General features: G+C 45.2%; 1 protein-coding gene across 6 annotated transcripts in view; it reads left to right on the plus strand.

The window, feature by feature from the left end:
- The window catches only part of RNF157 (ring finger protein 157), a 161,950-nt gene that overhangs the window by 92,161 nt on the left and 49,875 nt on the right, over positions 1 to 19,914 (plus strand). For all 6 annotated transcript variants that reach the window (XM_048487566.1, XM_048487567.1, XM_048487564.1 and 3 more), the window contains exon 3: positions 17,934 to 18,022. In XM_048487566.1, the coding sequence (XP_048343523.1) occupies positions 17,934 to 18,022 (89 nt within the window). The remainder of the gene's footprint in view (positions 1 to 17,933; positions 18,023 to 19,914) is intronic.

Here is a 19,914-nt window from a genome sequence, read left to right on the forward strand (position 1 = left end):
CTACCCTTTTAGATCAAACAAGGTGTGACTCTGGCTTCTGTTCATAAGCTCTTACTTTCATCAGGCAGTTAACAGCACTCCTGCAAGCTTGAGCCCCTGCACCACACCAACCTCCTCCCTCTTTCCCTGCCTACCTTTTAGCCCGCTCAAGAGATTGCCTCCCTCCTGGGAGCTCCCTGCTCCAGCCTGCTAGTGGCTGGTGAGCTGTTTGTCAAGCCCTGCTGCACTGGGACTGGCTCTTCAGCTTTCCTGGCCCTCCTCCTTGACTGCAGCCTGGTTGGGACTGTGCCAGCCCTGCCCCCTCTCTAAGGCTGCTGAGGACTGCTGATTGCAGCTTGGTCAGGGCTATGCTGTCTCCACTCTTTCCCCTGGAACTGCTGAGGCTTCCTTTTGCTGCTCAGGCCCTCCTGCCATTTCTCTGCAGTCTCTCCCAGCTTCTGGCTTCCTGGAGGTCCCTGCATAAGTTCAAGGGCGAGCTGCCAGTTGTGCGGTGCTCCAGAGTACCTGGGTGGGTGAAACAGGCTGCTGGGTGCTGGAAGGAAGCCCCATTCCTTGACAGAATATATGAAGGAATGAGAAAAGACCCTTAAATGTTAAGGGAGTGTTGCTGAAGATCAGGATCACACCAATTCATACTGTGATATTTCCCCATGCTATATATGAATGTGAAAGTTGAACAGTAAAAAGGGGGGGAAAAGGTCTCGGGAAGAAAATTGCTTCATTTGAAATGTGGTGTTGGAAGATACCATGGACCACCAAAAAGACAAATAAGTGGGTTTTAGATCAAATCACTCCTGAATTCTCCCTGGAAACGAAAATGACTAAACTGACACTATTGTACTTTGGTCACATTATGAAAAGACAGGAGTCACTGGAAAAGACAATAATGCTAGGAAAAATTGAAGGCTGAGTAAGAAAAGAGGAAGACTCAGCATAGAATGGATTGACTTAATGAAGAAAGCCGCAAACTTCAGTTTATAAGACCTGAGCAAGGCTGTTAATGATAGGACTTTTTGGAGGCCATTCATTCATAGAGAAAGTTGAAAGCAGCAAATAATAAAGCAGCGATTCCCAACCAGGCTTCTGTGGTACCCTGGGGTGCCGTGAGCATGTCCCAGGGGTACCGTGGCAACACTACCTGCCCCCCTCACTTTTGTATTGTCTCCCGCCGGCGCCAGCAAGGACATGGAGCTGGCCCAGGAGGCAGGGCCTGCTGCAAGATCAGCAGCCAATTCCCTCACCCCCCCCCACCCAGTGCTTCCCTTCACCCTGGAAGGGGAAGGTGGGGGTGGCGGCAAGCAGGGGCACTGGGAGGGGAAGGTGGGGGGGATGGCAGGGGTACCATGAGATATGAAGAGTGAGGTCAAGGGTACCGTGATGTTGAAAAGGTTGGGAAACACTGTAATAAAGCATGTAAAATCCAACTTTTAAAAACTCTGCTGAACCAGCTTACTTGTGCAAGTGGCTGTAAGGTTGCACCAACATCCGTGCCACCACCATCATGCAAATTGCATGGGCACTCGTGCTGAGGGGCTTACCTCAGTGGCTAGTCACTGCAGCTCCGTCCAGTGTGGAGGGGGCGTTTCTGGGGATGGAGCCGACTTTATTCAGCTCCTAAAGGACTTTCAGCCTGGGAACACTTTCTCCCTCCCCGCTCCACCCTTCAGTGATGCAGACTTAGTCTGCCCAAAAAGGTATTGTAAGTCATTTTTTACTATGGATTTTCCTGAGGGATAAAGGAGTTTCTCTTTCTCCCCCAGTGTTCACGCCCCAATTGCGTCTTTAGAGGCAGCATGGCAGTACTGTCCATGGCTGCCATGGAATGCCCCCACCTTTGGATTGGTCTATAAGAGACCATCTAGTCCAACTTCAGTCCAACCACAGTGGCTGACCAGTTGCCTCCTGGAAGCTCACAAGTGCCTGGAGGCAACTGCTTTCACCTGATCTTGCCCCCTAGCAACTGGGGATCAGAGGCACGTTGCCTCCAAACAAGCAGATATCTTTTAGCCACCATGGTTGATAGCTGCTGATAGACCTATCCTACATAACTCCTTTTTGAGAATGTCATTGTGGTAGGTTTACCAACAGTCTGGAGGAAAACATCCTGCCCCTTTAACAGAGGTAAATGGTTATTTACTATTGATGGAGCTTACCTCCATGTCATTAAACATTTCAGCTGCCCATTTACACATCTAATAAAGTAGTGGGACACTTTTTCTCCAGGCTGTTGGCAGCTCCAGGTGGTGGTCCTTAGATGTTCTGTCATTTCAGTCTCAGGACTCTGTTGATGCACCAGAAGTAGGATGAAATCTGCTTGGTCACATAGGAAGCCAAGATGTACAAGTGACAAGGCTTTTGTCATTCCTGTCTACATAGGATTTGTGCACAATGCCCATGCACAACATGTATGGAAGTCTGGCAGAAACAGCACTTCCAGTGACTGGAGCAGATGCTTTGGGTCTTTGTACTAGCTAGGGGCATATTGTGAAATTTTGATCATGCAACCCACATCCTTTGCACTGCAGACTTATATTACTGTTAGAGACAAGGAAGCTAGTTGTGAAATAATGGATTTCTGTTTGGCTGTATTTTTGCACTTGGAAGGACACTTACATTTAGATATTCTTCTTAGTCAGTTTTTAGGGGCAATTAATGCAAATAGAATGTAGGAAATTGCGCTTCAAAAATGGTATCTGCTGTTAATTCATGGCTAAAATTTACAAGCGCATAAGAGGATTTCTAGTAAGTTTCTGCTGATCATTCACTGATTGAACTGGGCGTAACAAGGTAACCAAGGTTAACTTGGTAATAAATTGTGGAAATTATCTTTATCTCCCTCCCCAACTTTTGGATCTGCCTCTCATTCCCCCCTCCCTCACTGGATCTGCCTCTCCCTGCCAGCAGGCAGATTACAAAATATGATAATATTTGAATCCAAGAGGAGGGATTCTTACTAAAACAAAACAATACAGTGGGACTAAGTTTGGAGAACTGGGAGGGAAATACACGCAAACATAACTGTCTAAAGCAACAAGTCAATCAATGTAGGAAAACGTTATCCCTAATAGAAGTCACCACCTGTGCTGATTCATTACACCACAGCTCTGTTCCCTGAACAATTCTGTTTGGTACATTTTGCAAAATGATAGGATTGTAGGGGCCTTCCTAATAGCCTCATTATGGTACCTTGTGCCATAATGTAGGAGCCAACACAGAGAATGCTGATGAAAAAGTATGGTTGGTTTGACCTTTTTTTTTTTTTTTTTTTGCAGGGTGGCCCCTTCAGACAGTTTTGCTCAGTTCTGCAAGTAAATGGGTCCCAGTGTTGTTGAGAGCTTTTAAGGTGATACCTAGTACTTTGAATTGAACCTGGTAACGGACTGGTAACTAAAGAAGTGTCTGCAGTACTGAAGTGATATGCACATTCCACTTACAGCCTGATAGTATCTGGGTTGCAGCGCCTGGGGTTTCTGAATTGTCTTTAAGGGCAGACCCATGTAGAGTGCATTAGTGTAGTCTAGCCTCAAGGTGACCATAACACACATCTGTGTGGTCTGATCAGCTGAAGCAAGGGAGGGGCTAAGTGTAGTTGGTAGAATGCTCCCCCCCCCCCCCAGCTGCATGAATGTTACGGATTGTCTTGGGTTTGCTTGAAAATATGAGTCCTCATCACAGGAGGATCTTCCCACAAGTCCCACCCTGGCAGATATTCCCTGAGGCAGATTTGCCAATGCTTCCCTGAAGTGAACCTTTTCCAGCACCAACAGCACCCTCTTAAACAGCTTGGCCTTCTTCAAGCCAGGAAGCTCTAGTGGGGACCCGCCCATAGCCACTTCTGCCACCATCTCCCCCAAGGCCTCAGGAGCACAGAAGGCAAAAAGCTAAGACCAAGGCCTGGACCAGGCTCACAAGGTGTGCCTGGCAGCATGAAGCCTTCCCTGTGCCAAAGAAGTACTAGGACAGTGGTTCTCAACCTTCCTAATGCTGCAACCCTTTAATACAGTTCCTCATGTTGTGGTGACCCCCAACCCTAACATTTATCCATTTTGCAGATGGAGAACACTGATGCAGAGAGTCTTAGGCGACCCCTGTGAAAGGGTCATTCGACCCCCAAAGGGGTCCCTACCCTCAGGTTGAGAACCACTGTCCTAGGAGAAACCAGTAAATCACTGCAGGATCTCGGCTCTGCTGTTCTTTATGAGCAGAAGAGTTAACCTCAGCTTGCTCGATAAACTTAACTCTGGAGGCAGCATCACCTGTAAGGAAACTTCCTATACAAGCCTGCAGTGAGGCTGATTCAGTATGGGACTGATTCATTTGCAGTCTTGTTAATGATCCGGCCTGCCAGGTACTGTTGCTGAGGAACTCTGAGGTTGCCCAAGGCCTTGCCTTCAGTATGGGAAGCAGGACAATTAGCTTGCTTCTCCAGTGGTAAATGGATCCAGTATAATCACCCCTAGGTTTTGAACGGAGTCAGTTGGTCCTCATTAAAAGTGGGGAGCATGATGTCTTCAGGGCCAATCAACATTACCTCCATTTTGTCAGGATGCAGTTTCAGCTGTTTGCCCTTAGCCATTTAAGTGAAGCTGTTGGTTGTTGTCAGCGTACAGCTGACGCCCTGTTCCAAAACCACAGATGATTTTTTCCTACAAGAAATGAACTTTGTATTATACTGATGAATTTTGCATTGTAGTTCACCAGGATCCCAAGGCCTTGAAGAAACTATTTGCAGTCAGAGCAAACCCCTCAGTTGAAAAAAAAAACCATTTTAAAGGCAAGAAATGAATCTGGAGTTTTCGACTGTCTTGAGCAGTTTGGAGACAGGAACCCTAAATCATTCTAATCTACCTATTCAAAGGCATACAAATGTATCTCTAATATTAATTAATTTTATTTGTACATGGCATGCATAGAGTAAAACATAGCCCAGCCTATGCTTTCTCTCAAAAGTAGAATAGCTTTCCTCAGGGAGATGGGCTAACCCTTTTTATTTGCTGACCTGAGCAAGATACCTGCTAATTTGTCTTTCATGCCTGATAGATCTGGTGCAGCAGTTCTAAAAAGACATCGGGAGCCCCCTGGGAGCTGTAACGAGTACACCCACTCTCTCATCTTTCCACTAAAGTTTAATCTTTGGGCTCCAACCATCCCACTGGCAGCTTCTGTTTCTACTCACGCATACCATTTAAACAGGACTACACCCACTTAAAAAAGCTGCATAATGCTGCAATTATAAACAGTGCCATGCTGCTTTAAAATGAAACAGTTCAAGGATCTTTCTCATGCCCGTGCCTGCCGCTCTCTGCAGCGTTAAAATCTTGTTCTTGCTATAAAACCTTTTTGGCGAAGGAATGACTTGGAATCCTGTGGTTCCTGGGACTGCAACGACTGCTTTAGCCTTTATTATTGAATCGTTTTGAGCAGCATTGAAGGGTCAGTGCAGTTTTTCAGTGCTCTATTAATGCACATGAATAGGGTGGAATATGCTTACCCACGTTAGAGAAAGGGACAGATGAACAACTGTAGTAATTTTGTTATAACCCATTTAAGCTGGGGCCAGTAAAGACAGTTCCTGAGTAATAAAAGTGATATCTCTGAGTAATGTCAGCAATATTAATGGCATATTGTTGTTGTTGTGGCGCCTGTGCATTGGCTGCCTTGCATACCTTAGCTACTTTAATTTAGGCAATGGACTAGAAATCAATTGCCGTATAATTTTGATTGGTTTGCTTTATTTATAGCCTGCATTTCTTGCTGAGATTCAGTGCGGATGGTAGAATATAAAACAATGCAGTCAGGCAGCAGTAGTAACTTGCCAAACTGCCTCTCTTTAATAGCATTGGGTCAGGCTTTTGGAGAGACCTTATGGAAATTTAGACTAATTGGGCTAATGGTCCAATGCAGTGGGTGAAGCAGAACTGTAGCCCATGTTGTGTGGTTGGAAGTGCCTCCTGTCCTCCTCCTGCTGATAGTGCAGGCTAGACTCTCCTGTACTGTTACAGGATCTTCGGGGAGTGAGCACTCATTTGACATGGGGTCCAGTCATGGTTCAAAGGAAATGCTACAGCTTCAGAAAAGCTAGACCGCATATGAAGGGGAAGCCAGGTTAGCAGCGCCAATTTCCAATTTGTTGGAACCTTACTTGGTCTGAGTACAGAAAACTACCCATCCTTGTCCCTTCCAATACTCAGTTTCATTTCATTTTCTAAAAATTGGACTGGTATTATCTGTGGCTTTGAAGTGAATTCCTCATTATTTTGTTCACTGGATCAAACATGTCCTACCTATACACATGTTTATAGTTCTTTCAGAATTCAAGTGACATCTGACATGCATTTCTCTATGGGAAACTCTTATTGAAGGTGATCTACTAGTTCTTTGCTTGTTTTCTTCCCAGTATTTGAAAGGCTAGAGAAACTGCTAACATCTAAACAAGCAACTAAATTATCCTAAATCATGAATCTATTCTTAAAAACAGAGAAAAATAAAATATTTTTATTCGTTTTATTGGCACAATGACATATGAAAATTTTACATTGTTATTCATCTCACGTTGTTACTTGTGTTATTGATATTCATCAAATACCCATCATATCTTTTGTTGGATGTTTAATGTTGCATGAAGGTTAAAATAATAAAACTTTTTCCAAAAAAAAAGATATTTCTTCAGAATTTTCAAGTTGATTGCCATCAAATACCTGTTTCTTGAAGGAAAATGGGAGAATGAGATGCACTGTGGTATGTGGCATATTCATATTTCCATCGGGTCCAACAGGTAAAAGTTTCTGATTTTGCTGTTCAGGATGTGGAGACTTGCAGATGAAATAGGAACTCTTGTGAATCTGAGGAAATTGTGTTCTGAAATTTAAATCCCTTGTGTTCCTCACTCTAAACACAGCAAATGTACTTAATATTACCTGTCAGATGTTGAATGTATGAAATGCTAGTCCACAAGACTTTGAAGGCTTATTCTTTCAAGTCCAATTGATACTAATTTCATTTATTTTAATTAATGAAAAAGCTGTATCCTACTTTTTCAAATTAAAATGTGTTTCACATAGCTAACAATCAAATAGAAATTTGTAAAATAACCATCTGCCCAAAACTCAATTAACATGCCTATTAGCATAACATACTTAATACTGAACTAACTGCAGAAGAAAATAAAAGGTATTGTTAAAAGGTCATGTAAATGCCAGTAGCAAAGGCAGCAGGCAGAATTCTCTTCAGACGGTTTTCCTCAGATGAAGCCTCACAACTAAAAAGGCCCTCCTCTACTTTACCTCTTGGCTGAGAGAAGCATCTCAGATGATGACACTCTTGTTGAATCTCTCTGGGGGCTTCTGTAATAAGATGTTGCAGAGCCCCCTACTGAACATTATCAACCACTCCCTGTTCAAGGGAGGCCGAAAGAGGCAATAGTATGCTTGCTCTTAAAGAACCCATCTTTAGATCTGATGGATCTGGCCAATTACTGCCCAGTTTCGAATCTATCGTTTCTGGGTGAGGTATTGAGAGAGCAGTTGCAAACAGCTACAGGCATTTCTGGAGGACACCTTAGCGCTGGACACCTTCCAGTCTGGCTTTCTTCCCGGTCATGGGACGGAGACTGTGCTGGTCACCATCATGGATGAACTCTGGTTACAGATGTGAGTCAGCACTGCTGGTATTATTAGACCTCCCCACAGCCTTTGACATGGTCGACCACAATCATTTGACTCACTGCCTCACCAATGCTGGGGATCCAGGGTACAGTTTTGAACTGACTGACCTTGTTTTTCCAGGGCCAGGAACAGCAGGGGTAACTTGGGGAAGGGATATCTCAGTGGTACCTAATTATTTGTGGGGTGCCTGAGGGGGCTGTCCTCTCCCCAGTGTTGTTTAATATCTACATGCCACTCCTGGTGCAGCTGGTCCAGAGCTTTGGGTTGGGTAGTTACCAATGTGTGGATAACACCCAACTTGTGCTATTGATGGTGGGCCAGTCAGCCACTGTCCCAGACGTTCTGATTCATTGTCTGGAGGCCGTGGCTGGATGGTAGAGAACTGAGCTTAAATTTACTGAAGATAGAGGTCCTGTGGCTGGATCAAGTGGGCTAGTGGAGGGCTTCAACTGCCTCGATTTGATTGAGTGGCTTTACAACCTGCCTCATCAGTCAAAAGCCTGGGTGTGACCTTGGAGTCCTCCTTGCCTATGGAGGCCCAGGTGGCACACATGGCAAAAGTGGCCTTTTCCCACCTTCAGTAGGCCACACAGTGAGCCCCCTATTTCTCCTGTGCCGATCTCTCCACAGTGATTCATGTGACAGTCACCTCCAGGCTACACTACTGCAATTTGCTCTATGTGGACCTGTCCTCGAAACTAATCCAGAAACAAAACACGCAGTGGCAAGACTCCTCACTGAAGTGACAGTGAGGAATTTTCACTCCCATCTTACCCCAACTACACTGGTTGCCAGTTGAATTCTGATTATGTTCAAGGTGTTAGCCTTGACTTTTAAGGTTTTGAGTTGTCTGGAACCCTTGTATCTTCAGAACCTTATTTCCCCATTTTGCCTGCAGAGGGCATTACAGTTCTCCAGTGGAAATCTACTAGTGGGCCCTTGCCCGAAGGATGTTAAACTGGCCTTAACCAGAGCCAGGGCTTTCTTGGCCCTGCCTCCAGAGCACTGTGGGAACTTAATCAGTTCTGCAGGGCCTGTAAGACAGAGAGGTTCCACCAGGCCTTTGGTTGAGGCCACCCACGTTCCCTAATGAAAATGATCGTAGTAACCACCTCATGTTAGGCATTCCTTGTATGTCCCGACATGTCCATGTACATTTTAGTCCACTTTTCCCTTCATCTCATACTTCACATGGATGTTGAGTATAATACTGTACATCTCATGGACCTGCAAGGAATAGAGCTAACCAGGAAATTGCATGTCAGACCTCCAGGATAAGAGCAAATTAATGTAAGAGACGGTTATTATTCTGGGACTTATAGCAGAGAGAACAAGAGCAGCAGGATAGGCAGGAGAGAAGATTAGAGCTGTTTATTAATCTATAAATACAGGCCACATGGTTTGGTACAAGCATAGTCCATTGGACTAAGTTATTATGCCAGCTTGATTTTTTCTCTCTCCTTGGTTTAGCCATCGTCCTGTTCACTTTCATGCCTCTTCCTGCTGTACCAGTTTTAAGGCAACATCAGAACATTACCACTTGGTGGCACCAAAAGGCTTGACATTTTGGCTCCAAAGTGATTTTGTGGCTACAAGTGAATATAGGATTTGCAAACGTCCCTTTCTCATGAGGTGAAAAATCTGAGATTTGTATGTCTTAAATCTGAAGATAACATTACTGTTTAAAATTCCCAAGCTCCCCGACAGAAACAGAGTTGATGTTGTGTTTACTATGATGTTCTGTAGTAAAGATTCAGTTCCTAAGAAGCGACAGTTGCAGCAAGAGTACATAGGAGTCTGGTGGCAATGTAAAGACAAATGTTTTTATTCCAACATGTGCTAATCTTGATGACAGCTCACTTATATTGGAATGAGAACCTTTCAAGGTGTCACAAGACTCCTGTTGAAGAATGCTGTCTTGACTCTTCACATATTTAGGTCCTACAATGCTATGTTCTTTGCAGGACATGGGTCCTGCTGTTTCATTATTATATTGATACTAGCAATAACTGTTACTGGTCATTTCAGTTCATGAAACATTAAAATTCAACAAGTAGGAGTGTTTGCAGGATGCTAATTGTCCTAGGGCAGCAGACGTGAACCCCCTTTCACTCACGCACCTGCACAGCTCTTTGAATAGTGAATCAATGGCCCTTTCCCCACTTACCTTAAGCCCCGCGCTACTCTCCGCAAGTAGCGCGGGGTCCCACTGCACTCCCCACGTCAGGGGTGGCAACAGGGCAGCCACCCCGACGCTGCCGCTCTTGCGCCCGCTCAGCGCGCGGCATCCCTGGCGCTGGCGAAAACGGCGCCTTTGGATGACCCCCAGGGATGCCGCGCGCTCAGAGCAGCGCGCAGCGACAGCGGCAGCAGGAGAAGTGGGGAAAGGCCCACAGTTAATATGCCCTGTCTTGATTGTAAATGGCAGCAGTCAGTGGCCCCTGCCTCTTTTATATTATACAGCATGCTCAAGTTAGCATCAGTGGCGTATCTGCCTAGGGACAAGGGGTACCCCTTGTCCCCGGGCGCCACTCTTCTGGTCACGTGGGGGCGCAAAATCAGCCCCCCACATGACCAGGAAGTCCTGCTGTCTTGTCGTTTTTGCGTGCCTCGACCCCATCCGAGGCACACATAAATGATGAGGCAGCAGGACTTCCTGCTGCCTCCAAGTGCCCTCAATCCCACCCTGGACTCCCCCTTCCCTTCCCTCCCACCCTGCCAGCTGGACTCCCAGCCAGCAGCCTGCAGTCTCTTCTGACCTCCCCTTCAGGCAGGCCAGAAGAGACTGCAGTACAAGTCAGGGGGAGTCTGAGGGGGAGGTGGGCACCCTGGACCTTGCCCATGTCCATGGTGACATGGGTGGGGTCGAGGGCAGTGGGGGTGGAGCCTGGGGGCATCAAGGGCAGAGCAGGGGGGACAGAGGCTGGGCGGGTGTCCTGGAGACAATTTGTCTCCGGGCGCCATTTACCCCTGGAACGCCTCTGGTTAGCATGCTCAAGTCAGCATATACATAAGTTTCTAATCTCTCTCTCTCTATATATCTATATATACATCTTACATTAAAAACCTATATATATATATACATGTGTATATATATAGATATATAGAGAGAGAGAGATTAGAAAACCCACCTCCGGAGGTGTGATATATTTCTGTGTAGTCTGTGCCGAGGTTCTGTGATGCCGTTCCTCATCCTTTTGGATAACAGAAGCAGAACTAGAACAATTGCTAAAGTTCTGTCCTGCTGTACATACTTCATGAAACATTTCGTATGTCGTTTGCTGCTGACTCAGTGAAAAGTGTTTATGCAGACAAACAAAAGATAATGGTATAATGTGTAAATGAGTTTGCTATCGATGCATTGCTTCCAGGGATAATTCCCTGTTGCTCTCCCATTGTGTGGGCAGAGGGCCTTGCAGCAGCAATAGGTGATCAATATGGGAAGGATTGCCCGTGATATCCTCCTCTACTTGCCATTCGCTCCCTTTTTATGAGCGCACTTTTTGATGAACTTTTAAGAAAACTATAGTAGATGTGTCACACTAGTGATATACCTGTGTTTTTTTAAAGGCAAAGAATGGCAAGCATGAGATGAAGGGAGAGAAAATGGTGCCACATATGTGGGGAGGAAGATCCAAAAATCTACACCTTCCTGTCACATAGTGATACACACACTCCCCTTTGGATGCAAAGAACAGAAAGGGAGAGATCAGAGCAAAGGCAGAGAAACTGTATCACAGTGCTGGGGAAGCAGGAAAAAAGGCAATTCACAAGATCTTTGAACTCAGGGTATATAATTCATGTGGAAACCCAGAAAACAGACACCCACTGCTGTACTTTGTGGAGATGCTCAAAAATCCTTTTGGAAGCAGCTTCCAGGTGGGACGGGCGCAATCCTTGAGGGCAAATCCAGGTCCCATTAGAAAACCAGACCTGCAAGTTCAGATCTCTTTTCTTTCTGATCTTTGACTGCCATGATTGGAATGTAGAGTGGAGTCTCAATGAGTTTGGGATATTTGGAATCCCAGTCATAGGGGAGTGTTCTTTGTTCGCTTACTCCACAGGTGTCAAACTCGCGGCCCTCCAGATGTTATGGCCTACAGTTCCTATCATCCCCTGCCAGCATGATGCTGGCAGGGGATGATGGGAACTGTAGGCCATAACATCTGGAGGGCCACGAGTGTGACACCTGTGGCTTACTCCTTGGGCCCTTTTCAAGGATCTTTTCTTTTTCATTTTGACAGTTTTACTCAGGGGTCTCCAAAGTGGTGCCCATGAGTCCCATGGAGACTTTGACACCTCTTCTAGAGCCCAGCTAGTTATTTTTAGAAAGTGGGTGGGGTTAGCTAAAGCTTTTGCTTGCAAGACTTCTGATTGACTATCAGAGATTTGATAGGCTGTGCAGATTTTTTTTTTAAATGCTGCTTTGGCAGCATCCCACTCCCCCCCCCCCATCTCCTCTTTCCCTTCCCTGAAAGCCCCCACAGCTTGTCAACCTTTGTTGCTTCCTTTTCTCCTTCTTATCCACCAGTCAACCTACCTTTACCTGCCCTCTGTCTTCAGTTTTTCCTCCTTCACTACACCAGGCAGTGCTGGTTGCCAGGTTGTACAGTGGGAACCCTGCAAGAGGCACCTCATTTTTTCCTGTGCTATTTCCCTTATCTAATGTGCTATTTCCCTTATCTTGGCAACCCCAATATCTTCACCCTTCTCTGTTTCTTTCTCCTCTTCCACCCACCAACTAACCTTTTATCTCCCCCATCTTCAGCTGTATTGATTATTTATTTACTTCATTTATACCCCACCTTTCTCCATAGTGGAGACCCAAAGCAGCTTAAATCAATCTCGTCTCAATTTTATCCTCAAGCTTCCCCGTGAGGTAAGTTAGCCTGAGTGTGAGTTATTAGCTCAAAGTCACTCAGTGAATTTCCATAGCAGAGTAGAGGTTCAAACCTGGGTCTTCCTGATCCTAGGTTGGAGCTATAACCACTGTACTACACTGGCTTTTGTGGGGTGGCTGTTATTGAACACTAATGAGCAGCTGCACCTTGGTTAGTCATGGAACTTATGTTGTATCAAGTACTGGGTGGTTGCTGCCGTATCTGGGCGTAATGAATCTTTCCTCAAAGGCCAGAACACCACTAGAAAGGGCATTCTCACCTCCTCGCGTTTACTGACAGAAACCAACCTTTGAACTCTGGCCAAACTGTTATGGTTGCCTAGCAGTAGCCACTGAGAGCATTTGTTCCTTAAAGCTACAGGTGTAATTTTTGCCATTTTGTGATTCCCTACCCCCCCTTATTTTTTTAAAATTTCAGATTTTTCAGCAAACCTGGGACATTTTCCAAATTTTTAGAAAGATTTGTCTTGTCCATAGATCTGATCTCCTGATTAAGTATCTTCATATTTTGCTAGGTTGAGAATTAAAATATATGTGTAAACCCCTAGTATTCACATGGTGTGGGAGGATCCCTTCTCCCCCTTAGCTGCAGCTCCCCACCACCATCCCTACTAGTTCCAGGGAGCCTGCTGAAGCTCCTGCCCCCCATCAGCTCTGCTGACAGTGAGCCTGTCAGTGGCTCCCCCCACTGCTTTTGCCCCCAGTAAGTCTGGCATGTCTCCCTGTCTCCACTGCCAGGATCACGGCATCTGTAACCTTCCCACTGCTTCTAGTGCCAGTGAGCCTGTTGCAGCCCCAGCTCCCCCCAGTGAGCCCAGTACAGTGTCAGGGATCTGCTGCACCTACATCATGTTTTAATCCCACAATGTTTTTTTTTTAAGTTTTCAGATTTTTCTTCAAATTTGTGGAGTCCTCCCAGATTTGCAGGAAAAACAGTTTAGTGACAGTGTGGCCCTAATCTGCAGATTTTGATATCTACAGATCAGCCCATACTTGGCTGTTAGCTATATAAATGGATATATGATATCTGGTTTGATCATAGTAGGTTAGTTGAACTATGTGAAATTTGGTTTTGAAACTCTAAAACTCCTTAATTTGGAATAGCGAGTTGAGGCATAACTGTTCTCATAAGCTGTTTTTCTGTGCATATGCACAGAAAACTGCCCAGTCTTGCTGGACCACTGTCCAGCCCACCTCCCTTTCCTTGTCTGCTCCTACTTTTCATTCTGTCTTGGTTGCTACCACCTCCTAAAAGGGTATTTCCTTCTAAAGGACTAGTTCTTCAGCACTCTTTTGCTGCATTGCCATTCAAAGACTCCATCTGTGATTGCACATCCTGTTTGACTCTTTCACTCCAGCCATTGAAAGGATTACTAGATTCAAGTAAAAACCTCATACCTTCTCCCTCCTTTTGCTTTGGGTAAGCACGTCCAATTTGGCCATGGAATGGTCACAGAAATCAAGCGAGCAGAATCCAGATTAATAAAGTCATAGAAATGCATGTATGCCTAGTTCCACAACAACTCCTCTGACGCTCTTCTCACTTGTATGTTAGGTTCTTAGTTCTTGGAGCTGCAAGCATTCAGAAATGGTTCATATGTTTCACTGATGGGGCTCTCCCCCATTGTTCAATGGCACATGGTCATCTTGGAAAAAGGAGCTAAGTTTTGAGACAGCCAACTGCTTCAGTGATGGAGCTAAAGGAAGACTGAGAAGACCTCCCTTTTTGCAGTCAAGGGTCTTTATATCCCTTTCATTCCTGTCTTTTCTTAACAGTGAATTTACTGCCTTTCCTATTCTCCAGGGAAAATGACACTGATCTGTTTCCCTTTCAAGCCTCTGTAGTTTGAGGTATGACTTTTCATTGTCCCTATTGTTCTCTCCCAAGCTAGGTTGCCTGCATATCTAAAAGAGCTGGATAGTTCTTCGACTGGGAGATGAGTCCCCCCCCCCTTGAAGTTCCCTTTAGGCCATTCCCCCACTGAGAAATTAAATCTAGATACAACAAGGCTTCAAAAGAAACCTGTTCATCCTGTTTCACCCACTGCAGCGTGTGTGTGATGAGGACATCCATGTCTATCATGATTTCAAACAGTGCAGCACTCCCCATGATTGTGCGATCTGCTAAGCGGCTCTTTCTTCCTCATCCTGATTGGCTGTTGCACTGTGTTGGGGCAGGAATTTTTAAAAAAACTTTTTTTGCGCAGCTACGTCACCACATGCATGCGTAGATAGGACAGTAGCTGTTTTTCATGCTAAGCTACGTTTATGCGTGGCTTCGGTACTCTTCACCACACAGCTGCACTGGAACAAAAGTATAACTTTAGTTTACAGTTGGCACAGAAATCACATTCCACGCAGCCACGTTTCAACGTAGCCTCCGCCGGCGCGAAACAAAAAAAAAAGGTGATTGGCTGAAAGGCTCCGCGTCACTCCCTATGGCAGGAAAAACAAATCTAGATTCAAACCCCGATCCTCCCCACCGATCTGGATTCGGCGTGTGTTTTTTAAAAGGGTTCACTTTCATAAAGGTTCTTTAAAAGCACGTGATAAGGGGGAGATGGAGTACCAGAACCAGGATGAATCCGTGTTCGGCTATCAGGCAGTGGAGAGTTCTTCCTGAAACCTAGATATTTTGCATAAATATCACACGATTAATTGAAAAAGGCACTTAGTAACCTGTGGACATGCTTAAAACACAGACCCATTTATAGTGAACTTTGATGAAAATTCTGGGGTACTTCACACAGGTCCTTGCAGGTATGTGCACCAGTCTATCTGGAAATGTTCCATGAAGCACTTGTTGATGGCACCATTCTTAATGGAAGCTCAGTTTGTTGTGTGATGTTCTGTATGTGTGCATGCAGGCATTATTGGCTGGTTGGTGCCTAATTGCTACTTTTTTTCTCAATGTTAGAACCAATTCCAACCTTATTCATGTTGTATGAGCGAGCTTTGTGTTGGTTTTGAAATAGAAACAAGACACCACAGCAATCCCAAAACAAAAGGTGATGAGGAATAAAAAGAGGTGACAGAGATTTTCTCAAACAAACACCAGAATCTGTGAAACAAGGGAGAGACTAAATTTGCTTTGGAAGCAGTTCTGACCTTGAAATGCACACCGAGGTCATCAGTCCACAATATTAATGATTCAAGGTCATTTCTGAGCGTATCAGTACTGATTCAGCATAGGCTGCACAATGCCATGCTCGCTTTCTGGCATGTTTGCTTCCTGTCCTTCCTGGCTGAGCAGTCCTTCTGAGCAGGGTTTCTTTTTTTGTCACATCTCACTGCAGGTGACTAATATCAAACCGACATAATCCCTTTTTGCCCCTCGAGAGCAGCTGGTTAAATAGGCAGATCGGTATTCATTCTGCAGCAGGCAGGCAGCGAATAATTGCTGTCCCCACTGCCAGATTCTGATCTAAATCAGTGTTCTGCTGCATCAGCAGACTAAAAATACCCTCAGCTTTTTTTGCACTAGGTACATTAGGCTGCTGCAAAAAAGGTGGGAAGAGAAGGGATGTGGGGGTGGGGTGGGGAGCTAATATGGATAAGAGAACTGCCAGCAGTTTCCATCTTTTCACTAAAATATCCTGAATCTCTGTCCTGGTAGGTGCAGCCTATGTTACCATCTCTTCAGGATTGGAACAAGAACAGCCAGGTCACCCGCAAGAAATCTCAGGACAATGGTTCCCAAGGCGGCTGCATTGTGGCCGTAATGCATGCATGGAACATTTTCAGCTGGGAGGTTTCACTATTGTAACAGTGAAGAGAAAAATATAATCTGCTCTTTGAAAATAAAAATCTCTAGCAAGGACAGATGAAATGGGAGTGTGCTTGAAGGATTTTATGATAGAAATGCAGGTTATTGAAAAAGTAATAGTACTTTGTCTTGTTGAACTGCTTTTGTGTATCCTGAGAAACTTCATCAATTGTAAGATTTTCTGTAGCTTAATTGCCGGGCATCCTCTTTGGAGGCAGTGGGGGAAGGAGGGGCTGTGGTTTAGTGGTTGAACATCTGCTTTGCATACAGAAGACGCCAGATTCAGTGCCTGATTAAAAAGGGTCAGGTAGTCTACAATTTGAAAGATCTTTGTCCCAATAAGAGTGAACAAGGCTGACTTTAATGGACCAGTGATCTGTCTTAGTTTAAGGCAGAATCATGTGTGAGGACCCAGTCTCCAGATTCAAAACACTTCTCCTTTTTTGAGCCATCTCCAGTTTTTCCTGGGGTGTTTCCACAAAAAATGTTTCACTTTGCATCGGCTTCCTCAGTGCAGTAATGTTTTCAGGAACATCCCTATGATATCACCCTCTGTTCATCCTGTTCGTGTGTTTTCCCCAACTTTGCTGCAGTATTTCCCAAGTGTTTTTTGAAAGATTGCAGACATAAATAGACAGGAAAGGATGTGTTTTTCAGTTCTGCTTGCATCAGTGCCATTTTCTTTACCTCAATCCTTTCAGTGGCAATTTTCCTTCTTCTCAGGAGGACTTTTTCAGGCTTTTAAATACATTTTCTAGATGGAGAGCCAGCGTGGTGTGGTGGTTAAGAGCAGGTGTATTCCAATCTGGAGAACCGGGTTTAATTCCCCACTCCTCCACCTGAGTGGCAGAGGCTGATCGGGTGAACCAGATGTGTTTCCAGACTCCTATATTCCTGCTGGGTGACCTTGGGCTAGTCATAGTTTTCTCAGAATTCTCTCAGCCCCACCTACCTCACAAGGTGTCTGTTGTGGGGAGAGGAAGGGAAAGGAGCTTGTAAGCCACCTTGAGTCTCCTTACAGGAGAGAAAGGTGGGGTATAAATCCAAACTTTTCTTCTTCTAGATCAGTGGTTCTCAACCTTCCTAATGCCTCGACCCTTTAATACAGTTCCTCATGTTGTGGTGACCCCCAACCCTAACTTTTATCCATTTTACAGATGGAGAACACTGATGCAGAAAGTCTTAGGCAACCCCTGTGAAAGGGTCGTTCGACCCCCAAAGGGGTCATGACCCACAGGTTGAGAATCGCTGTTCTAGATTCTCTGGAGCAGCATTGCACAAGTATGCACACACTTACTCGTGCCTTTCTAAAGAGGCATAAATATGCTATTTCTCTCTACTCCTAAAATACAAGCCCTGACTGTAGATCAGGCATTCCTTTTCTGGACAGAAATTGCTACTCTGTCTGTGCAATCCTTCACAGCGCCATGTAACTAAGAAATCTTTCAGATCTGCAATAAACAATGCCTGCCATGTGTCTCTATGAACTCTGCAAGGTTTATAGTGAAAATACACATTTCATTTTATATTGTTCTCTAAAACTAGGGCCTCCTGGATAGTCATCTGAAATGTCTGCTCTCATTTGTTTTGTCTTTCTGTCTAGTTTCCATATGCTGCCCCACCACCCCAGGAACCAGTGAAGACACTGAGAAGTCTCATCAACATTCGCAAGGACACATTACGCCTAGTCAAGTAAGTCAGTAATTTCAGGTCAGGGTTTGTGATTCCATAAATCTCAGTGGGAGCAAAAAGCACTTGGTTAATTAGTCACTTTAGCTCTTGGGTATGTTTGGGTAGTCAAAAGTCAGTTGAACCTGATGCTGAGCTGAACTCTAGGAGCACTTGATGAAATATTCTGAATTTGTTGCCCACATACTAAAAAGATCTTTAAAGGCAATTTTCTGAAGAGCTGATTTGATGTTGATTGCTTGCTGGACTAGAATCTGGACGATACTGTTTCAAATCCCTGCTCAGTTATGAAGCTCACATTATGCCACTGAGCCAATTGCATGGACTCAGCATTTACCTACCATATAGGATTGTTATGAGAATAAAATGAAGGAGGGAAAACCAGATATGCCACCCTGAGTTCTACTGGGGAAGGAAGAGATGGAAGTGTAGTGGACAGAATAACCCTTAAAAGACCTAACTAAGCAGCAGTGGTGGAGCACCAAGGGGACTGGGGGAGGGTGCGTTGTGCACCAGACGCACGCCTGGGGCGTAAAATTGCCTCTGGCCCCTCCCCCTTTTCCCCGCGTCCCCCCGCGGCACCCCCGCGGCACACACACACACACCACCCCCCTTCCCACACTAACGTACGTTCCTTTTCTTTTTTTAGTACTTTTTGAGGCTGAAAAAAGCAGCCTATTTACAGTTCAGGCTAAAAATTGCCTGAGGAACTACAGTTCCCAGGAGACCTTGGGGCTCACAAGGTCTCCTGGGAAGTATAGTTCATCAGGCAGTTTTTTCCCTGAACTATGAAGAGGCTGCTTTTTTCAGCCTCAAAAAGTACTAGAAATAGAAAAGGAACATAGGTAAGTGTGGGAAGGGGGGCAGGGATGTGTGCCGCGGGGGGGCCACGGGAGGCATGGGGGATGGAAAAAACACACTGCGCACCGGGCGCAGTTTGGTCTAGCTATGCCTCTGCTAAGCAGTATTTTTTCATTGCATTCTCCTGGGTCCAGCAATCAGACATATGGTCTGAACTCTGTCCGTGGAACTCTATTCTCAGGGGCTTGAGGGCTGATTCAAATGAGAACCATGGTTCACAGGAAGAAGAGGCCTTCCCCCCCCCCCTCCATTATTTTCCCTGATCTGCACTAGGGTGTTCTATTTGGCCTGTTGGACAAACCATGCGTACTAATGGATTGCACATAAAATTCTCTAACAGGGTGAAGAACGCTCCCCTGAGCCTGTTTCAGGTCAAGTAAGCAGTGGTGGAGGGAGCTTATACCATCAGATAGTTCTGCAAAAACTCATGGCAAATTTATCTTCAAGGTTCCAAACATCTCTTTTTTTCATATATTCCTGGGCCAATGAACACTCAAGTGTTTCCCCTGGATTTGGGGTATCTGCTCCTCTCTGTCTTCCTCTGTCCGCTCCTTGCAGGCATTTCTTGGGGATCGATGGGCGACTTAAAACCCCCCCACAAAAATTAACACTAATGTGCCATCACATTAGAGATGCCACAATAAAACTATTTTTAAAATTAAAGGGCTTTGGGGAAAAAGCACCAATCTAGCAAGCAACTGGGAACAACACCGGAAGTGGGGGTAGGCAAAATGGCTGCAAGCCACGCAGCAGACAGTGGGGCATTTCCTCATGTGTAAATGTAGAAATGTGAGGAGACCCCAGTGCAGAGCAAAAAGCTTGGGGGTAAGCACTCCATGCATGATGAGCAATTGACTCTCATGTATTTTTTGCTATTTGCCGTTGGTTATTTTTTCAGCTGAATTTCAGAAGTTGTCTCTTGTGTCGCTCAGTCTTGCTACAGACTGTTGGAAGCAGTCCACTAGCTGCTGTACAGCAGGGGGATATCCGCATGTAGCTCCTAGAGATTAGTGTAGTAGAGATTAAGTGTGTCT

The sequence above is a fragment of the Sphaerodactylus townsendi genome, linkage group LG03 (assembly GCF_021028975.2).
Source record: "Sphaerodactylus townsendi isolate TG3544 linkage group LG03, MPM_Stown_v2.3, whole genome shotgun sequence".
NCBI classification, from domain to species: domain Eukaryota; kingdom Metazoa; phylum Chordata; class Lepidosauria; order Squamata; family Sphaerodactylidae; genus Sphaerodactylus; species Sphaerodactylus townsendi.